General features: G+C 42.6%; 1 protein-coding gene across 1 annotated transcript in view; it reads right to left on the bottom strand.

Moving 5' to 3' along the window:
• Window positions 1-319: 319 nt before the first annotated feature.
• LOC109875352 (glypican-1) overlaps window positions 320-18,488 on the bottom strand; it is a 118,871-nt gene continuing 100,702 nt past the window's right edge. Inside the window, exons 6-11 of the mRNA XM_020467679.2 lie at window positions 14,476-14,641; window positions 14,239-14,369; window positions 5,750-5,875; window positions 5,164-5,297; window positions 4,802-4,977; window positions 320-3,769 (exon numbers count right to left, since the gene is read on the bottom strand). Coding sequence (XP_020323268.1) covers window positions 3,561-3,769; window positions 4,802-4,977; window positions 5,164-5,297; window positions 5,750-5,875; window positions 14,239-14,369; window positions 14,476-14,641 — 942 coding nt within the window. The 3' untranslated portion in view covers window positions 320-3,560. The remainder of the gene's footprint in view (window positions 3,770-4,801; window positions 4,978-5,163; window positions 5,298-5,749; window positions 5,876-14,238; window positions 14,370-14,475; window positions 14,642-18,488) is intronic.

Raw genomic sequence — 18,488 nt, 5'->3', positions numbered from 1 at the left:
TTATGGAAAGTTATTCTCTTTTATTTCAGCTCATGAAACATGGGACCAACACTTTACATGTTGCATTTATATATTTGTTCAGTATAGTTTAGAGTGAGGCTGGCAAACTCCCTAAAAAAAAAGCCCAGAATAAAATGAATTGTTGACTATTAAAGATTCAGATTTTTGTTGTGTCTGTGTGAACCCTGCTTTTCTCTCTTTGACTGCTCTCCTGTTGGTTTGTCCTGTCTTGGAATTTCCCTTCTGCGGGTTGATAAAGTTCATTCATTCATTCATCAATCACACAAACATCCACCACAAAATGAACATGACACAGGGCATCTTTAAAATCTTACAAGGCATATAATTGACACAAGGTTCCAGGAACAAACAACAGCAAATTACACATATTTATTCAACCTGTTTTTTCTTGCATCTATCGTCACCATAAACACAAAATCTCCATAGGTTTTTTTTCTGAAAACAAATAGAACCCAAAAAATTCAAAATGAAATTCCAATGGTTTTCTTTCAAATTGGCACCTTTCAGAAATGCCTGCCACATTCAACTCATAAAGGGGAAAAAAACATGTCCAGGACCCCTGGTTATATCAGACCTGGGTTCGAATACTATTTTAAATTATTTCAAATACTTTATCTGTGCTTGATTGAGCTGGCCTGGCTTAATGGACCAATAGAATAGTCCCAAAACTGCAACCCCCACCCATCTGCAAACACAAAGGCAGGGTAGAGCAAACACAAAGTGTTTGAAAGATTTCAAATAGTAGTTGAACCCAGGTTCAAGTTATACATTATGCTATTTCACCCGTCTCAAACTGCAGCCATCTCAGTGGTCCATATTTATCTGCATACACAAACACTAATCGATAGACGTTTATGGAGAGTGTCGACTCACCTATCGATCCGTCATCTTGTGATCTCTGATCTCAGTCTTTGTGCAGACAATACCATCTTATCGACTTCCTAGGCCTCTTACGTCATAAAAGTGCAGCGTTTATAAAGAGAGGGGAATTATACAGACGAGAGCGGGAGAGGGGTTAGAGGAGGACAGGAGAGGGGGATGAAGGGTGCTGGGGGAGAGGGGGGGGGGTGCTGTGCAAATTTTGTTCAGTGGCATTGAGGCGTGGCCATTAAAAGTGAGTGAAGTCGGCGTGAGTGAGTGGTTAACTGTGTTTTTGCATTGGAATGTCACTGTGGGGCAGCCACGGGCAGTTCACATGGTACGCACCAGGGAACCCTATGCCTACTCACATAATAACCTGTTCATCAGATCACTACCCAGTGTCACTATCATAATGCTTGTTTCTAGGCGTTTTCACCTATTCAATACATGTGTTCTGAGACCGAGGTTCATAGTCAGTCCGAGAGGACTCTTAGGTTTTCACCCAACCTTTACTTAATTATGTTCAATTGAGCCAATTGATTGAATAATGAAGTGCATATCAGATCAATGGAATAGAATTGTGTGAAGGCTGGAAGGAAAACCTGGATGCAAAAACTCCTGACTCCGCCAGGACCGGCTTTGATAACAGCAGCAGTCCTCCTGCGTGAGTGCTCTGAACTCTATGGTTCTGAATGGGGTCATGTTATTTCCTGTCTGTTCCTCCTCAAATTCTCAGCATTTTCTGCTTCAGAAGCCGAAGTACAGGCCTAGCGGACGGGTCGCTTAGCTTCCCCGGTTCTGGGGTACAGTCATAGACTGAAGACCGTCAATTATAGTGTGTGACCATATCTCTGGAGCCCTAACTCTCCCCAATCTCCTCATTCATCGCACTTTCGATGTTGGCTATTGACGAGCACAGTCCGTATCAAAACCTCTCCATCTGGCCCTCAGGGGGCCCATTCAGTCTAATGGAAATGTCCGCAACATTGTGTAAGAATCTATGGCTGTTCAATGCTTTCAATATCATGCGGAGTAAAACACGGAATCAGTTCTTATTGCAAAACGTTTCTATCCGTTTCCATCTTGTCGAATAAGCCCAAATAGACCTTCTTTGTCAAGCGACCACACACTTTTGCAGTATAATGAAGCACTGTGTCATTGTCATGAAGCCACGCTGTCACGTCAAAGGTTCGGAGAGCACAGAAGGTCGTCATTTGCGAATGAATAGTATGCCATGAAGGACAGCCTGGGAGGGAGAGATAAAAGAGAGGTGGGAGTGTGAGGGAGAAGAGGGAGAAGAACGTGGGAGATAAGAAGGAAGGGAGCAAGATGGGGGACGGAGGGAGCTGGGACGCAACGGAAAAGACAGAGAGAGGGGTGGGGTTGGAGACAAACAAGTCAGCGTCACGGAGTTCCAATCGCTAAGTCAACTAGTCCAAGCAAAGAAGCAGTCGTTCAGACATGCAAACAGTCTGCTTTGCAACATGTGGTTCGAGTGCAGTATAACCCCTCCACTGTAGCTGACTGGCTCAGTCTGAAAATATTGGTCATTGGTACCATAACAACTCAATCATTAGCTACAAAGTAACACATTATAATGCTAACTGAGCTCCATTACCCGAAGACAGAACAAACACACACCCAGCCCTCTCCTAGTTTCCCTTCTTTCTGTAAGGTAGAGCACAAACTTCAACCTAAATACAGGTTCTACCATATACTGCCAATATAGTGTCGATGCTGAGGACTACTGTCGTCACATTGACACAAATATGTTTTATGTTTCCAACAAATTCCCCAATCCAACTAAAGCCTAGAGAAACATATCTGCTTTGGGAGAGATAGAACGAGGGGTGGAGGGATGGGAGGAAATATGGATAGAGGGATGGAAGGGTCATGTTACTCCCACAGCAGAGGATCAAGTCGTTGTGAATATGATCACGACTAATATTACAGCTTACATTACCAAGCAGAGGAGGGGAAAAAAACTGCTGATGCAAAGCGCTTTCATTTTCTCACTGTTGTGCCCTGTGATGTTGTGTGGGTTTAACGCTAAGACGTTTTCAGGGTCTTACCATAACCCCTGGGGCCAGCTTATCCTCCTTAAAACTCATCAATACTTTATTTCACTTGAGTTTGGGGTAGAAACACTTTTTCACCCCAAAGATGCTCCAGGGGGTTTGATATTCTGTTTTTAATAAATGATGTCCTCAGACATAAAGACTGCTTAAAAGAGTGGGAAAACAAACGTTTGGCTCAACGTGGCTGAAAAGTCCCCCCCACCCCCCTACACAGTGTCGACCAAGACTTACATCCTCTATATCGCTATGGTCTATAGACTGACTCTTAACATGTCTTCGGTACAGATATGTTAGAGCACCCAAACACCAGAAAGCAAAACTAAAGAAAAATGTGAAAAGACCAGCTGTAGTGGTGCCGTATACCGTAAAATAAAAGACAAGAACAGAACCCCAAAATCTATGAATAATATAATACTCATTACTCCATTTTTGTTCTGATCTGAGACCAAAAGGTATTTTTCCTTATTTAAATGTTATTTTGGCAAATTAACTAGGTAAACCTCCGACATCGTCTCCTCGCCTCTCCTCCCACCCCTCGTCCTGCCCCCCATGTACCAAACTCAGTCCCGATTGGTGGAATCCCCTGGAATCCCCTGTCAATTACCGCCGGAGCAACAACGTGACCAATGAGAGCAGGTAGAGGGCGATGAAGGGGAGATTGTGGTTGGCTGAGGCTTTCACAACCTTCTTGTTCTCCGGGGGGTAGGCATAGAGTTTGGGTCTGTCTGTGTTTGGGGCCATGAGGCGTGGGCCCCGAGCACAGTTATCGTCAGCGCACATGCCACTTCCTGAACCACTGACATCATCACCTGGGGACAGAGCAGAAAAATAAAATACATTTTTAGAGAAATAATCTGATCTGTATGGTATAGCAAGAAAATGTCTCTGCCTTATGTGCCAGTAATCACTAAGTCAAAAGGGCAATACCACCCCTTTTCAATCTTACATTCATAATGTCCCAGCACCATACCAGTGTCTACATGTGAAGAATCTCGTTACAGGTTTTGAAAATCCCTGTTTTTTACATTTAATCCCACTTTGATGTCATTGAGAAGTACTTTTTAAGGACCTTTCTTACCTTTTTAACCACAGAACATACAAATGCACCGTTTTCACATATGAAGACACTGATATTGTGCTGGAGATAATGAATATGAGTTAAAAAGTGGTGTAATTGCTCTTTAAAGAGTTGATAATACATGCAAGCTCTGCTGGCTGAAAGGTGCTTTTCCATTTGCAGCCCACTTTGTACATGTAGAATACTTCATTGGCTGGACTCCCAAAATGAAGACATATATTCTCTAATACCTTATCCTGTTATAATTCCTAGTAACTACAAACAGCATTTAAATCAGGCATTTGATAGACACCTCAGAAGCAGGAAGAGGGCACTCGGGTTCAAGCCCCAGATATAAGGAAATAAGACTGACAATAATGCAGCACAAAAATCTGCCCTCAATTATTAGAAATGGCATCACAATTTAGGCCAAGTTCTTTTCTCCGTAACTTAATTCCAGCTCCATCCTATAAAAACTGAAATTGCACTGTCTATTTAAATCGAACACACGTCACAGAAGTAGGAAAGTGAGCTCTTCACGGTAAAATATTCTCTCTTTCTCTAGGCCTCCTTTATCGTGTAGAACAATAGCTTTCAGAATAGCTATAAAAGGGACTATTTATTTTCTACGCAAAACAACAAGCTGAAGACAATTAAAACAGCATATCAAATATTTCCAGGCAGTCGTATGATGTCAACATGACACAATCTCTTTCATAGCTGGAGGATGTTGTACCTGAATCAGTATTCACATTGTATTAGCTGATCCTAGGTCTGTACTCACTGGTGTCCTGAAAGTCTACATCGTTGCCATTGAAAGCGTTTCTGAGGCGATTGGTCATGATCTTGAGCTGCATGATCTGTTGGCGTATAGTCATGTCTGGCTTGGTGATGTCGATCTCTACCTCAGGGTTGTTGATCTGACTAGCCAGGCCGTCACCCATCACCTCTGGAAGGTACCTGGGAGACAAGGAGAGAGGATGACTGGGGAGAACTCAAATACACACACACTCACAAATGCACACACTCACACACGCACAGAGACACCCGAAAGCATGCACACTCACTCACACATATACATACAGTATACACACACATATAGCATGCTTGCGCGCACACACACACAGACGTGGTTTAAGGTCATACCTGGCACGAGCCATCCCGTTCCAGCACTTGTCGTCGCCCTGGGCCCTGGTGGCCACCCTGTCGCTGCAAAGGGTGCTGGGTAACGAGACCCAGTAGGACTGCATGTCCCTCAGCCTTCTCGATACATCAGAAACCTGGGGACCATGACATTATGTCATTAGTACATACAGTAGCAAAACGTTTTACAATGGACAAGTTCAGGTAGACCCTCCCTGTTTCAGTCCCTTTTCTTTCGTTTGGTGCCTAATGAAAACAACCTGTGTACTGGAAACTGCTATCAAAAGCTATTCGATATCAAGTTTGTTCAAGCATTTACATTTTCTGCAGACAGCTTCTGTATTAGCAACAAACAGTTTGTTTATTGTAGGAAAACAATGATGCTTGTTTCCATTCCCTCACATTTGATATGCATCTGACTCACTGCATTCTTGACTGTAGCTTTGCTATTTATGCATTCTTCACAGAGTAAGAATAAACATGACTAAACAGGAACAGTATCATATCTCAAGTGACTGAGAAATGAGAGAGAGAGAGAGAGAGAGAGAGAGAGAGAGAGAGAGAGAGTACTATCGACAGTATCACTGACCAGTTTCTCCAGTCTGGCCCCAGAGGTTGGGCTGTCCTGCACTGTAACCTTCCCCCTCTTCTTCACCTCCTCCAACCCAATGTTGCTGGTTCCTCCCTCCCTCAGGTTCCCACAGGCCTGAAACACCTGAGAGTAGAGAGAACGGGAGAGAAAGGGGAGAGTAAGAAGGAGAGAAAGGGGAGAGAAAGAGGAGAGTAAGAAGTAGAGAAAGGGGAGAGTAAGAAGGAGAGAAAGGGGAGAGTAAGAAGGAGAGAAAGGGGAGAGTAAGAAGGAGAGAAAGGGGAGAGTAAGAAGGAGAGAAAGGGGAGAGTAAGAAGGAGAGAAAGGGGAGAGTAAGAAGGAGAGAAAGGGGAATGAAAGGGGAGAGTAAGAAGGAGAGAAAGGGGAGAGAAAGGGGAGAGTAAGAAGTAGAGAAAGGGGAGAGTAAGAAGGAGAGAAAGGGGAGAGTAAGAAGGAGAGAAAGGGGAGAGTAAGAAGGAGAGAAAGGGGAGAGTAAGAAGGAGAGAAAGGGGAGAGTAAGAAGGAGAGAAAGGGGAATGAAAGGGGAGAGTAAGAAGGAGAGAAAGGGGAGAGTAAGAAGGAGAGAAAGGGGAGAGTCGGAAGGAGAGAAAGGGGAAAGAAAGGGGAGAGTAAGAAGGAGAGAAAGGGGAGAGTAAGAAGGAGAGAAAGGGGAGAGTAAGAAGGAGAGAAAGGGGAGAGTAAGAAGGAGAGAAAGGGGAGAGTAAGAAGGAGAGAAAGGGGAGAGTAAGAAGGAGAGAAAGGGGAATGAAAGGGGAGAGTAAGAAGGAGAGAAAGGGGAAAGAAAGGGGAGAGTAAGAAGTAGAGAAAGGGGAGAGTAAGAAGGAGAGAAAGGGGAGAGTAAGAAGGAGAGAAAGGGGAGAGTAAGAAGGAGAGAAAGGGGAGAGTAAGAAGGAGAGAAAGGGGAGAGTAAGAAGGAGAGAAAGGGGAATGAAAGGGGAGAGTAAGAAGGAGAGAAAGGGGAGAGTAAGAAGGAGAGAAAGGGGAAAGAAAGGGGAGAGTAAGAAGGAGAGAAAGGGGAGAGTAAGAAGGAGAGAAAGGGGAGAGTAAGAAGGAGAGATAGGGGAGAGTAAGAAGGAGAGAAAGGGGAAAGAAAGGGGAGAGTAAGAAGGAGAGAAACGGGAGAGTAAGAAGGAGAGAAAGGGGAGAGTAAGAAGGAGAGAAAGGGAGAATAGAGGGAGAAAGTGAGAAAAATATTTGGTTGAATATTTAGGGACAAAAACTACAATGTCAAAATGACAGTTGAACTCAACTTGCAGCATCGTAATGAAACTTTTTCCTCTAAACTCTTTACTCTCCAGTACTGAAACTTCCCCTTCTGAATTGAAAACTCTAAACCCAGTACTTAGCCACCTTATACATGACGAAACAATACAGAATTGTGTGTGATCTCTTTAACATCTCACACAACACAAACACTAACAACACTTACTGTCGTTAAAACTACTAGCCCTAATGCACCACTTACAGTAGTTAGCACTACTAGCACTATTACTGTCTACTTACAGTAGTTAACACTACTAGCACTACTACTGTAGCACTACTTACGGTAGTTAGCACTCCTAGCACTATTACTGTATAACTACTTACAGTAGTTAGCACTACTAGCACTACGACTGTAGCACTACTTACAGTAGTTAGCACTACTAGCACTACTACTGTATAACTACTTACAGTAGTTACCACTACTAGCCCTACTACTGTAGCACTACTTACAGTAGTTAGCACTACTAGCACTATTACTGTAGCACTACTTACAGTAGTTAGCACTACTAGCACTACTTACAATAGTTAGCACTACTAGCACTACTACTGTAGCACTACTTACAGTAGTTAGCACTACTAGCACTACTACTGTATAACTACTTACAGTAGTTAACACTACTAGCCCTACTACTGTAGCACTACTTACAGTAGTTAGCACTACTAACAATAGTTAGCACTACTAGCACTACTACTGTAGCACTACTTACAGTAGTTAGCACTACTAACAATAGTTAGCACTACTAGCACTACTACTGTAGCACTACTTACAGTAGTTAGCACTACTAGCACTATTACTGTAGCACTACTTACAGTAGTTAGCACTACTAGCACTTCTTACAATAGTTAGCACTACTAGCACTACTACTGTAGCACTACTTAGAGTAGTTAGCACTACTAGCACTACTACTGTATAACTACTTACAGTAGTTAACACTACTAGCCCTACTACTGTAGCACTACTTACAGTAGTTAGCACTACTAACAATAGTTAGCACTACTAGCACTACTACTGTAGCACTACTTACAGTAGTTAGCACTACTAGCACTACTTACAGTAGTTAGCACTACTAGCACTACTTACAATAGTTAGCACTACTAGCACTACTACTGTAGCACTACTTACAGTAGTTAGCACTACTAGCACTACTACTGTAGCACTACTTACAGTAGTTAGCACTACTAGCACTACTACTGTATAACTACTTACAGTAGTTAACACTACTAGCCCTACTACTGTAGCACTACTTACAGTAGTTAGCACTACTAACAATAGTTAGCACTACTAGCACTACTACTGTAGCACTACTTACAGTAGTTAGCACTACTAGCACTATTACTGTAGCACTACTTACAGTAGTTAGCATGACTAGCACTACTTACAATAGTTAGCACTACTATCACTACTCCTGTAGCACTACTTACAGTAGTGAGCACTACTAGCACTACCAGCACCACTTAAGGTAGTTAGAACTACTTACAGTAGTTAGTAGTACCAGCAATACTTACATTAGTTAGAACTACTTACAGTAGTTAGCACAACGTACAGTAGTTAGTACTACCAGCACTACTACTTACAGTAGTTAGTAGTACTAGCACTACTTTGCACCACTTACAGTAGTTAGCACTACTAGCACCACGTATAGTTGTTAGCACTACTAGCACTACTTACAATAGTTAGCACTACTTACAATAGTTAGCACTACTAGCACTACTTACAATAGTTAGCACTACTTACATACATGAAGGGAACATTTTGACATTTGCCATATGGTTGATGAGAAACTCCATATTGCAAATGTACGGTCCCTTACTAGACGTCCGCGAATGTTTCTAAAATTTGCGGACGGCGGCGGGCCAGATCTTCCGGGAAGTCATCGAACGAAGTCTCTCGGACATTCGGTTTCCATTTTATACAATTTTTCAATTTTTCCGCTGTCCCTGTAAATCCCGCCAGAGGGCGAATGGAATCATATTGCAAATGTACAACACATCACCAATCACAATGTGGCCTTTTCTCCTAAAAGGAAAAAACTTCGAAGACGATACTTGTTGAGCATAGGTTTGGCATAATGGGGAGTTGGTCCCAAACAAGATGGCAGAGGCCTTTTTGAGTTATGGCAATTTTTCTGGGATTAAAGGTCAAAAACTAAAATAGAGCACTAATTTGACCCCTCACGTCAAAGTACATAAACCTACGGTGTCAGGGAAAAAAGAACCAGACATTTATCTATCGTAATTTAAGAGAAATTGTACATTGTACAATTGGTGATGTTCAAAAAATTGTGTTTTTTTACCAAAAAAGTTACAGATCCAGTTGCAGCATGTTCAGACAAATATTTTTTAAGTAATTTGTAAATAAATAAATTCTTAACATAAAGACTTAAAACTCAAAATTCTACAAGTGCCTACCCCAAGGAGGATATGTGTTCACTTTCAGCTTCCTGTGTCAACCAGAAGTGCCTTAAAATGGTGTCATAGGTGCAGTTTCGAAGGGTTAAAAAGGTCAGATCTTTTCAAAACTTAATATGTGTGATTAAGCAACCCTCATGAGCTGTAAATCTGTAATTTCTCCCAACAAATGTCAAAGAAAAGCTCTCTCACACACACAGCAAGGATGGAGTGAAAAATTGCGGTGCTTAAAGACACTCAGAGCCTGCAATGGCATTACCATTATCTCTAGGCTGTGCCGAGTTCAACGAGATGCCCACCTTGACCGTAGCTCGCTTGGTCTGAGTGCAGTGACCGTCAAAAAAAGAAGGCCCAAAATGAAGCCTGGACCTAAATTTCAAGTGCTTTTGGGAGACAGAGAGAGAACCGTTAAGGTTAGAAGCACAATTTGACCTCAGGAACGTTCCTGAGGTCCTCCCGATCTGTGCAAACCTTGACCATGTGGCATTAACCCTTAACAGTGAAAACAGGGTTTTTTCATCTCATAGTTTACAATGACATCTCTCCCCATAGGAATACATTGCCTGCTCCTCTAAATTCAACCTGTAGCCTATGTGGGTTATGAATGCCTTATGAACCTGTCTTCGATGACAATCCATCAGGCCACTATGTGGTCTACCTGTGTCGATTCTAAGCTTCCTGAAGCAACCGGAAGTGGTTAAAATCACCCTAAAAGCGTTTTGCCATGCCCAACCTGCAGTTTGATAGAAATAGTGCATTCAACCCTGTGTAAATCAGTCAGTTCTTAATATATAGACTTAAAACTCAGGATTCCGTAAAAGCCTACCCCAATGAGGATATGTGTTTACTTTTAGCTTCCTGTGCCAACCGGAAGTGCCATAATTGGGGTCAAAGGGGCTGTTTCGAAGGGTTAAAAAAGTCAGATCTTTCCAAAACTTCATATGTGTGATTAGGCAACACTCATGAACTGTAAATCAGTCATTCATCCCATCAAATTTCCAAGAAAAACTCACACACGCACACAGCAAGGATGAAGTGACACCGTGTGGGGCTTAGAGACAGACAGAGCCTGCAATAGTTACCTTTGTTCAAACTATCAAAGAACCGTTAGAACTAGAGCTCTAAAACTTTAGAAACCCGTTCTAGAGCTTAAGTCGAGATTGCACGGTGAGTTATGTGGCTCTAGAGGTTCTCAGAACGAGAAACAGCCTCGTACATTTGCAATAATTTCAATTCATTTTGACATCACGAAAATGATGACATTTAGAAATGTCCCAGAGTCGCACGACGAGGTGCATTGAAACCACCTCGGCCCATAGAGATGGACCCTAACGTTTCTGTCCGATAGCTCATTCAAGGACCCTGTAGTAATGCCCAGAAAATATGGATTTTCAACACCAATTAAGGTCGCTACTCAGGCTCCAAATGACCTATCGAGCCGAAACTTGGGATTCGGAGTTGCCTCAGCTAGGCCTACATATGATGTCAGAACTGGACCCGCAGCTAGAACGTAACTACGTGGTTTATGTTTTTATTATGGTTTGAACAGAAGGCGCTGTGAATTTTGGGCCTGCCCTGAAATATGTGATAGTTGGCCTCTAAACGAGTTGGAGAAGTGGGTGTGGTGTCAGTTTGGTGTCAGAATGAGATCTAATTTACTGATGGACGGTGACTTGCTGGCTGACTTTTGTCCATTTGCAATATGTTTAAACAGTGAGGTAAAATCACCAAAATGACATTCTGAAATCAACACCAACGAGAGATGGAAAGGATTTTGGACGTTTTTAAAAAAACGTTAAAAAACGAGTCCCACTTCTCTCATGTCACCATCGAGCGATGGAGAGGTACCACTAGCACTGCCCGGCCATCCGGAGTTCATCAGGCCAGTCAATTTTGCATTTCAGCATGTCAAATTCTTGATGGTAACTGCCCATTGAAACATATTGCAAATGGACAGCCGTGCACCTGGTGATTGGAATGGGTTATCAGGAGCATAATTTTTTGTAAATGTTTTTTAATGCCATTACAGGGTAGCACAGTTGGGTAGGGAGCAGCCTCCACCCGTGCCCATCCAATAGGGGGCGCCCCTTGTCATTTTGGACATCCCACTTCTCTCTCAGTATACATGACAAATAGACCATCTAGGTTAATTCATGGTTTAACATAGTGCTATATATCATTTGGGCAGTATAAATGCCTTTTGGACATGGTTCACTGACTTTTGGGTTTGCAAACTGACTTCCATTGATCATACATGGCAAATAGATATAACATCCTGATTTGACACTTTCAAATCTTTCACAATGCATTTGTACATATCTTATGGCATTTGCCAACAAAAAAAGTGACTTTTGACTTCGACTTCCTATGAAATCATATTGCAAATGGACAAAACATATGCCTTATGGACAAGTAAAACATTTTTTTATGGTAATAAAATATGACAAAAGTATGTTCATACAGTTCTTATACATGTGTAATTGACCAAAAATCAAAAGAATTTCGAAAAATGGTCCAGAAAACACTTTTTTAAGGGGGTGATAAGTTTTTGATTTTCTTTTCACATTTTCGACTTTTGACTTCCTATGAAATCATCTTGCAAATGGACCAAACATATGCCTTATAGACAAAAAATAAAATAATAATAATGATACTAAAATTTGACAAAAGTGTGTTCATACAGTTCTTATGCATGTGTAATTGACAAAAAAAAATCCAAAGAATTTCGATCGGTCCAGAAAGCACTTTTTAAGGGGGTCATACGTTTTACTCTTGGGTCTTGACTTGTGTTACATTTGCAATATGAAAAATTACGGTGGAGCGCACTCGCCATCTATTGGATCACTTGGCATTTGCATTCAACTTTGAATGAAATGTTGTCCAATTGAGTGGTATTGTACATCGTGTATATGTTTCGTACGGTGCCAATGTGATCCCATTCATTTCTGTCCATTTCAGGAGGGTGTTCCCTTACAATAGTTACCACTACTTACAATAGTTAGCACTGCTTACAATAGTTAGCACTACTAGCACTACTTACAGTAGTTAGTAGTACTAGCACTACTTAGCACCACTTACAGTAGATAGCACTACTAGCACTACTTACAATAGTTAGCACTAGTTACAGTAGTTAGCACTACTTACAATAGTTAGTACTACTAGCACTACTTACAGTAGTTAGCACTACTAGCACTACTACTGTATAACTACTTACAGAATTTAGCACTACTACTGTAGCACTAGCACTATTTACAGTAGTTAGCACTAATAGCCTGCTTACAGTAGTTAGCATTACTAGAACTAATTACAGTAGTTACCACTACTACGACTACTAGCACCACTTACAGTAGTTAGTAGTACCAGCACTACTTACAATAGTTAGCACTACTAGCACTACTTACAATAGTTAGTACTACTAGCACTACTTACAATAGTTAGCACTACTTACAATAGTTAGCACTTCTTACAGTAATTAGCACTACTAGCACTACTGAGCACCACTTACAGTAGTTAGCACTACTAGCCCTGCTTACAGTAGTTAGCACTACTATCACAACTTACAATAGTTAGCGCTACTTACAATAGTTCGCAAAACTTACAATAGTTAGCACTACTTAAAATAGTTAGTACTACTAGCACTACTTTCAATAGTTAGCACTACTAGCACTACTTACAGTAGTTAGCACTACTAGCACTACTTACAGTAGTTAGCACTACTAGCACTACTTACAGTAGTTAGCACTACTTCGCACCACTTACAGTAGTTAGCACTACATACAATGCCAGAGGACTCAGATTTAACATCATATAGTAACCTAAGAATTTCAATGCCAAGAACACACACACCTCCTACGCTCCTTCAGATTTAAGTTAAACTGGCCTCTTGTTTAGTCTGTTTTGGCTCTGAGGCTCTCTGCCTCTCCTGCATAAATAACTGTTCTATAAAACACGTGAACACACATCTATGATATACTGTATGGTACCAACCTGAGGTAGAAGGTGCCCCTACTCACGGATGTTGAACAAATTTGTCCTACTCCCAATCCTAACTGTAACTCTGTTGACATGTGATAACTAATGAAACCAGAGCAGCTGCAATAGCAGTAGTTGCACATTGAAACACTTTATGAATCAAACTGACTTTCTAAACCTGGTAGGACGAATAGGCCTATACATCATCGATAGAAGATCATCGATCATCGATAGAAGACTGTCAATAAGCAGGTGAAGCTGTCCCTAGACACTGATCTCAGGTCAGCTGGTTTCCTCCCTAGTGGTTAAGGTTAGAATCATGTAATCTGATCCTGTCTGGTGTTGTGAAGGATAGTCTGCCAGGTCATGGCAGAGCCTCAGGCCAAATCTGACCTCGACACCTGCGCAGTACAGAGAAGCCTTTGTTCCCCAACCCTATTTACATATTTTCCCACCTTCACTAAATAAAAAAAATAAGATTTCATGGCTCCTTATGCTTTTTAACAGGCACATAAAAGTGGTGCTCGTACACCATTAAAAGGAGAAGTTCATGGCTGGCCTTGAGACTGTGTTATGAGTCCCTGTTCAGGTATGTGGAACATTATTACATTAAATCAGCACAGGTATTCAACATCAGGCTCTGAATACGTGATATGGCTATGAGCCCTGATCAACACCGTATTAGTTTGATCGGTAATAATATTATAAAGTGTGGACTGGCGGTAGTATATCTGTAAGTGTGCGTGTGCGTGCGTGTTTTGTGTGTGAGTGTGCGTGTGCGTGTGTGAGTGCGCGTGTGTGAGTGTGCTGACTGCTGTACTGACCTTGGTGTTAAAGGTGTCTATGTTGTCCATCATGGTGGTGATAGCCTCTGAGATACGCTTGGGGAGAGAGAGGAACACCACATTCACACTGGATGCACCCTCAAACCTGTTAGCCACCTGCAGCATGGCATCTACAGAGACAGGGGGGGGGATACAATATTAAAATGCGAATGCATGCTTATAGGCATTGAATGAAATGAGTGTGCAAATGTGTGTGTGTGTGTTTATATGTCTCACCAGCCAGGTTTCTCCACTCTGTGTCCAGGTCGGCGTGGTTGGCAAGGCAGCCCTTCAGCACGTTTGCACAGTAGTTGGCACAGGGCCTGGCAGAGGGCACGCCACGGCAGTGGCGACAGTACGTCATCTTCATGATGGCACGCACACACTCTGGGCTCAGGGGCACCTGGGAGAGGAAGCACACAACAAAACAGATGACACATACAGTACCAGTCAAAAGTTTGGACACACCTACTCATTCAAAGGTTTTTCTTGCATTTCAATTTAACAGGTGTGCCTTGTTAAAAGTTTGTGGAATTTGCTTCCTTCTTAATGCATTGGAGCCAATCAGTGGTGTTGTGACAAGCTAGGGGGGTATACAGAAGATAGTCCTATATGGTATGGTAAAAGTCCATATTATGGCAAGAACAGCTCAAATAAGCAAAGAGAAATGACAGTCCATCATTACTTTAAGACATGAAGGTCAGTCAATCTAGAAAATGTCAAGAACTTTGAAAGTTTCTTCAAGTGCAGTCACAAAAACCATCAAGCGCTAGGATGAAACTGTCTCTCATGAGGACCGCCACAGGAAAGGAAGACCCAGAGGTACTTCTGCTGCAGAGGATAAGTTCATTAGAGTTAACTGCACCTCAGATTGCAGCCCAAATTAATGCTTCACAGAGTTCAAGTAACAGACACATCTCAACATCAACTGTTCAGAGGAGACTGCGTGAATCAGTCATTCATGGTCAAATTGCTGCAAATAAACCACTACTAAAGGAAACCAATAATAAGAAGAGACTTGCTTGGGCCAAGAAACATGAGCAATGGACAATAGACCGGTGGAAATCTGACCTTTAGTCTGATGAGTCCAAATGTGAGATTTTTGGTTCCAACCGCCGTGTCTTTGTGAGACGCAGAGGAGTTGAACGGATGACCTCTGCATGTGTGGTTCCCACCGTGAAGCATGGAGGAGGTGTGATGGTGTTTTGCTGGTGACACTGTCATTGATTTATTTAGAATTCAAGACACACTTAACCAGCATGGCTACCACAGCATTCTGCAGCGATACGCCATCCCATCTGGTTTGCGCTTAGTGGGACTCTCATTTGTTTTTCAACAGGACAATGACCCAACACACTCTTGATTGGTACTGTATATCATAAATACCTTTCAATATTAATGCATACACTCAATTGAGGTACTTTACACAGTGTAGGAAAGACACAAATGCCCCTGTGAGCATTGACAAATCAGAGGCAGAAACAGCCTGGCATCCAGGCTAAATACAGACCGACATGTTTCCCTTCAATCATGAAATGAATGTCCCTGTGAGTTCTTATGGTTTTCTTTTCATACAAAGCCTTGGCCGTTCCAACACCTCTATGAGCAATAGCATATATGTTCCAATGACAAACAAGACTGAAAGAAATGCATCAGGCCCTCCAGTGACTGTCCCTGCCATTCCAACAGTTACTACTGCTTCTGCCACTACTACAATAGTTCCATTATTGTCATTCGCTATCATGGGTCCTGAGATATGTGGAAAGGAGAACAGCTTAAGATCCTGTGAATACGCGAGTTTCCTTGGCGATGGGCGAACAAACGACACACACACACACACACACACACACACACACACACACACACACACACACACACACATACACACACACAATACAGCGGGAGTTCACTTCCCATGGCCATACTTTTACGCTAGCGCCGCGCTTGTAGGTTTTAGTCAACCTGGTTACCGTGGAAACTGATCAGCCGAGAGAATGAGCTTTTTCCCCCACTGCATGACACATCCGTCTTCACTTTCCACCAGATCCCTCCATCCTTATTTTCTTCCGCCTCTCTCTCTCTCTCTCTCTCTCTCTCTCTCTCTCTCTCTCCCTCTCTCCCTCTCTCTCTCTCCCTCTCTCTCTCTCTCTCTCTCTCGCTATCCCACTGGGCTGTTCCCTCAGGAAAGGGCCTTGGTGCATTATGACTGAAACTGGGTTAATACCAGTAAGCCCTGCTAGTAAGAGAGCCCCGGCTACGCATACAAAACTCCAGTATAAGTGTATCTGTGTGAGAGGGAGACTGAGAGCTCAGCTCGGAATACCAAACTCCTCTTAGCTGACATCGGGGGCGGTGTGATGCTTTTCCTGGAAACCGCCACCCTTGTCATACCAAAGTCAGACAAAGCGTAGTTAGCAGAAACATGCAGACATTAGCTAACAGTATCCAATGTTCTAGACAAATGAACATGGTCTCAGGACCACCGACAGAAGCCTCTTCCTCTAATGATACCTGACAGTGATGGCACTGATGAGCTAGGTTCCTTATCTACTAATTATAATGGGATTGTTAACCTGCTATTGATATCGTACCAGGAGACAGTTGACTTTACATAAAAATAGACTGTTGATGATATTGATGTTGACAGCAGGTCAGTGACTATCTATTGATTAGGAAACAGTCAATATGAATCAATGGGAATGCAGGGTTCTGGTGATGACATAAAATAGTGTTGTTTCACATCCTGACTCGACAGCACGCCCCCGTGTCCCCCCTCCTCTCCTCCTTCACTCCTTTTCTCCTCCGCTCGTTAGGGAAAGAAATGAGTCAGGCAATCACTGTTTTGATGAGAGAGAGAGAGACATTTGGGGGGGGGGGTTGGGGGTGGAAAGGCATATGTGGAGCCCGAAGAAAAGAGTTGACAATAATAAAGTCCCAGAAAGCAAACGGAGAGGTGGGAGAGAGAACATGAAGACCTAGAGTCAGGGAGTAGACACAAAGGAAGAGACAGAATATTTGAAAGGAAGGATTTTTCCTTCATTTGAGTTAATGTTATCATCCTGCACACATTCAATGAAGTGAGGGCTTTGTAGCACGACTGCAGCCAGAGAACCCTATTATCGTCACCGTCTGATGGAAAACTCTTATCTCCAAAACAGAAACTTTTCAGGAAATGGACAAATATTTTCCCATTACAGAACATACAGTTCTGAAACGTCAGAAGCTATTTTCCATACATTTTCTTGGTCCTAGAGTCTTGAAATATTCAGAGTACATGGAAGGGAGTCATTGTCTTCAATAAATGTTTTTTAAAAAATTTCAACTGTCAAAGATGAGAGGTTTTCATCAGACTGCGACGCTATACTGTTTAGCCTGATCCCAGATCTGTTTGTGCTGTCTTGTCAACTCCTTTTCATTCATTGTCATGCCAAACAATGAGGCAATGAGAGGGACACAAACAAATCTGGGTTCAGACTAGCATACTGTATCTCTGACATCCCAAACCATAGACAATAGGCTTAATGGAGTGAGCAAATCATCCATGCCCTGATTGCTTGAGGTTAATGCTCACAGTTTCCCTCCCTGTAATTCTTTGGATGCACACCAAGCAGAGAGAGAGAGAGAGAGAGAGAGAGAGAGAGAGAGAGAGAGAGAGAGAGAGAGAGAGAGAGAGAGATGCTGGGCCTGGCTAACCGACACAGACACAAACTACACAGTTCTACACACCGACCTTACACTAATTAGGTAACCTTTGGAGAATTGTGAATTAAGAGCAAGTGTGTGTGTGTGTGTGTGTGTGTGTGTGTGCGCGCACGTGCCACGCCAATGACATTATCAGTACTACATGTAAACAGTACATTATTCAACCTTACCACTGTGACCCTGACTACACTACATCTCCATATACTGTATACATGTCAGAGAGGTCCTGGGAATAGGGTGGCCTCTCTCTCTCTCTCATTGTGTAATTAATGAAGATATATGAGTAGCCTCTTCCCCCTGCGTTAGCCGTACTAGACTCCAAGCCTCATAGTGATATATGTGGCGCGTGCTGTGGCCTACTTCCTACTGTACTGTACCATCAGGACAGAGAGCGTCCCTGAAAACTGGTGGTGATGTTGGAAGGTAGGGAATACACACAGGGAGGAGAGAGAGAACTACCTCTGAGCCTCTCTTTGTCTCTCTCTCTCTCTCTCTTTCCCGTTCCTTTATGTGTGCACACTAACCCACACTCACAGATTAACACACAC

This window comes from Oncorhynchus kisutch, linkage group LG30 (assembly GCF_002021735.2).
Source record: "Oncorhynchus kisutch isolate 150728-3 linkage group LG30, Okis_V2, whole genome shotgun sequence".
NCBI classification, from domain to species: domain Eukaryota; kingdom Metazoa; phylum Chordata; class Actinopteri; order Salmoniformes; family Salmonidae; genus Oncorhynchus; species Oncorhynchus kisutch.
The sequence above is the reverse complement of the archived record's forward strand: the minus strand, read 5'-3'. Positions and strand labels throughout refer to the sequence as shown.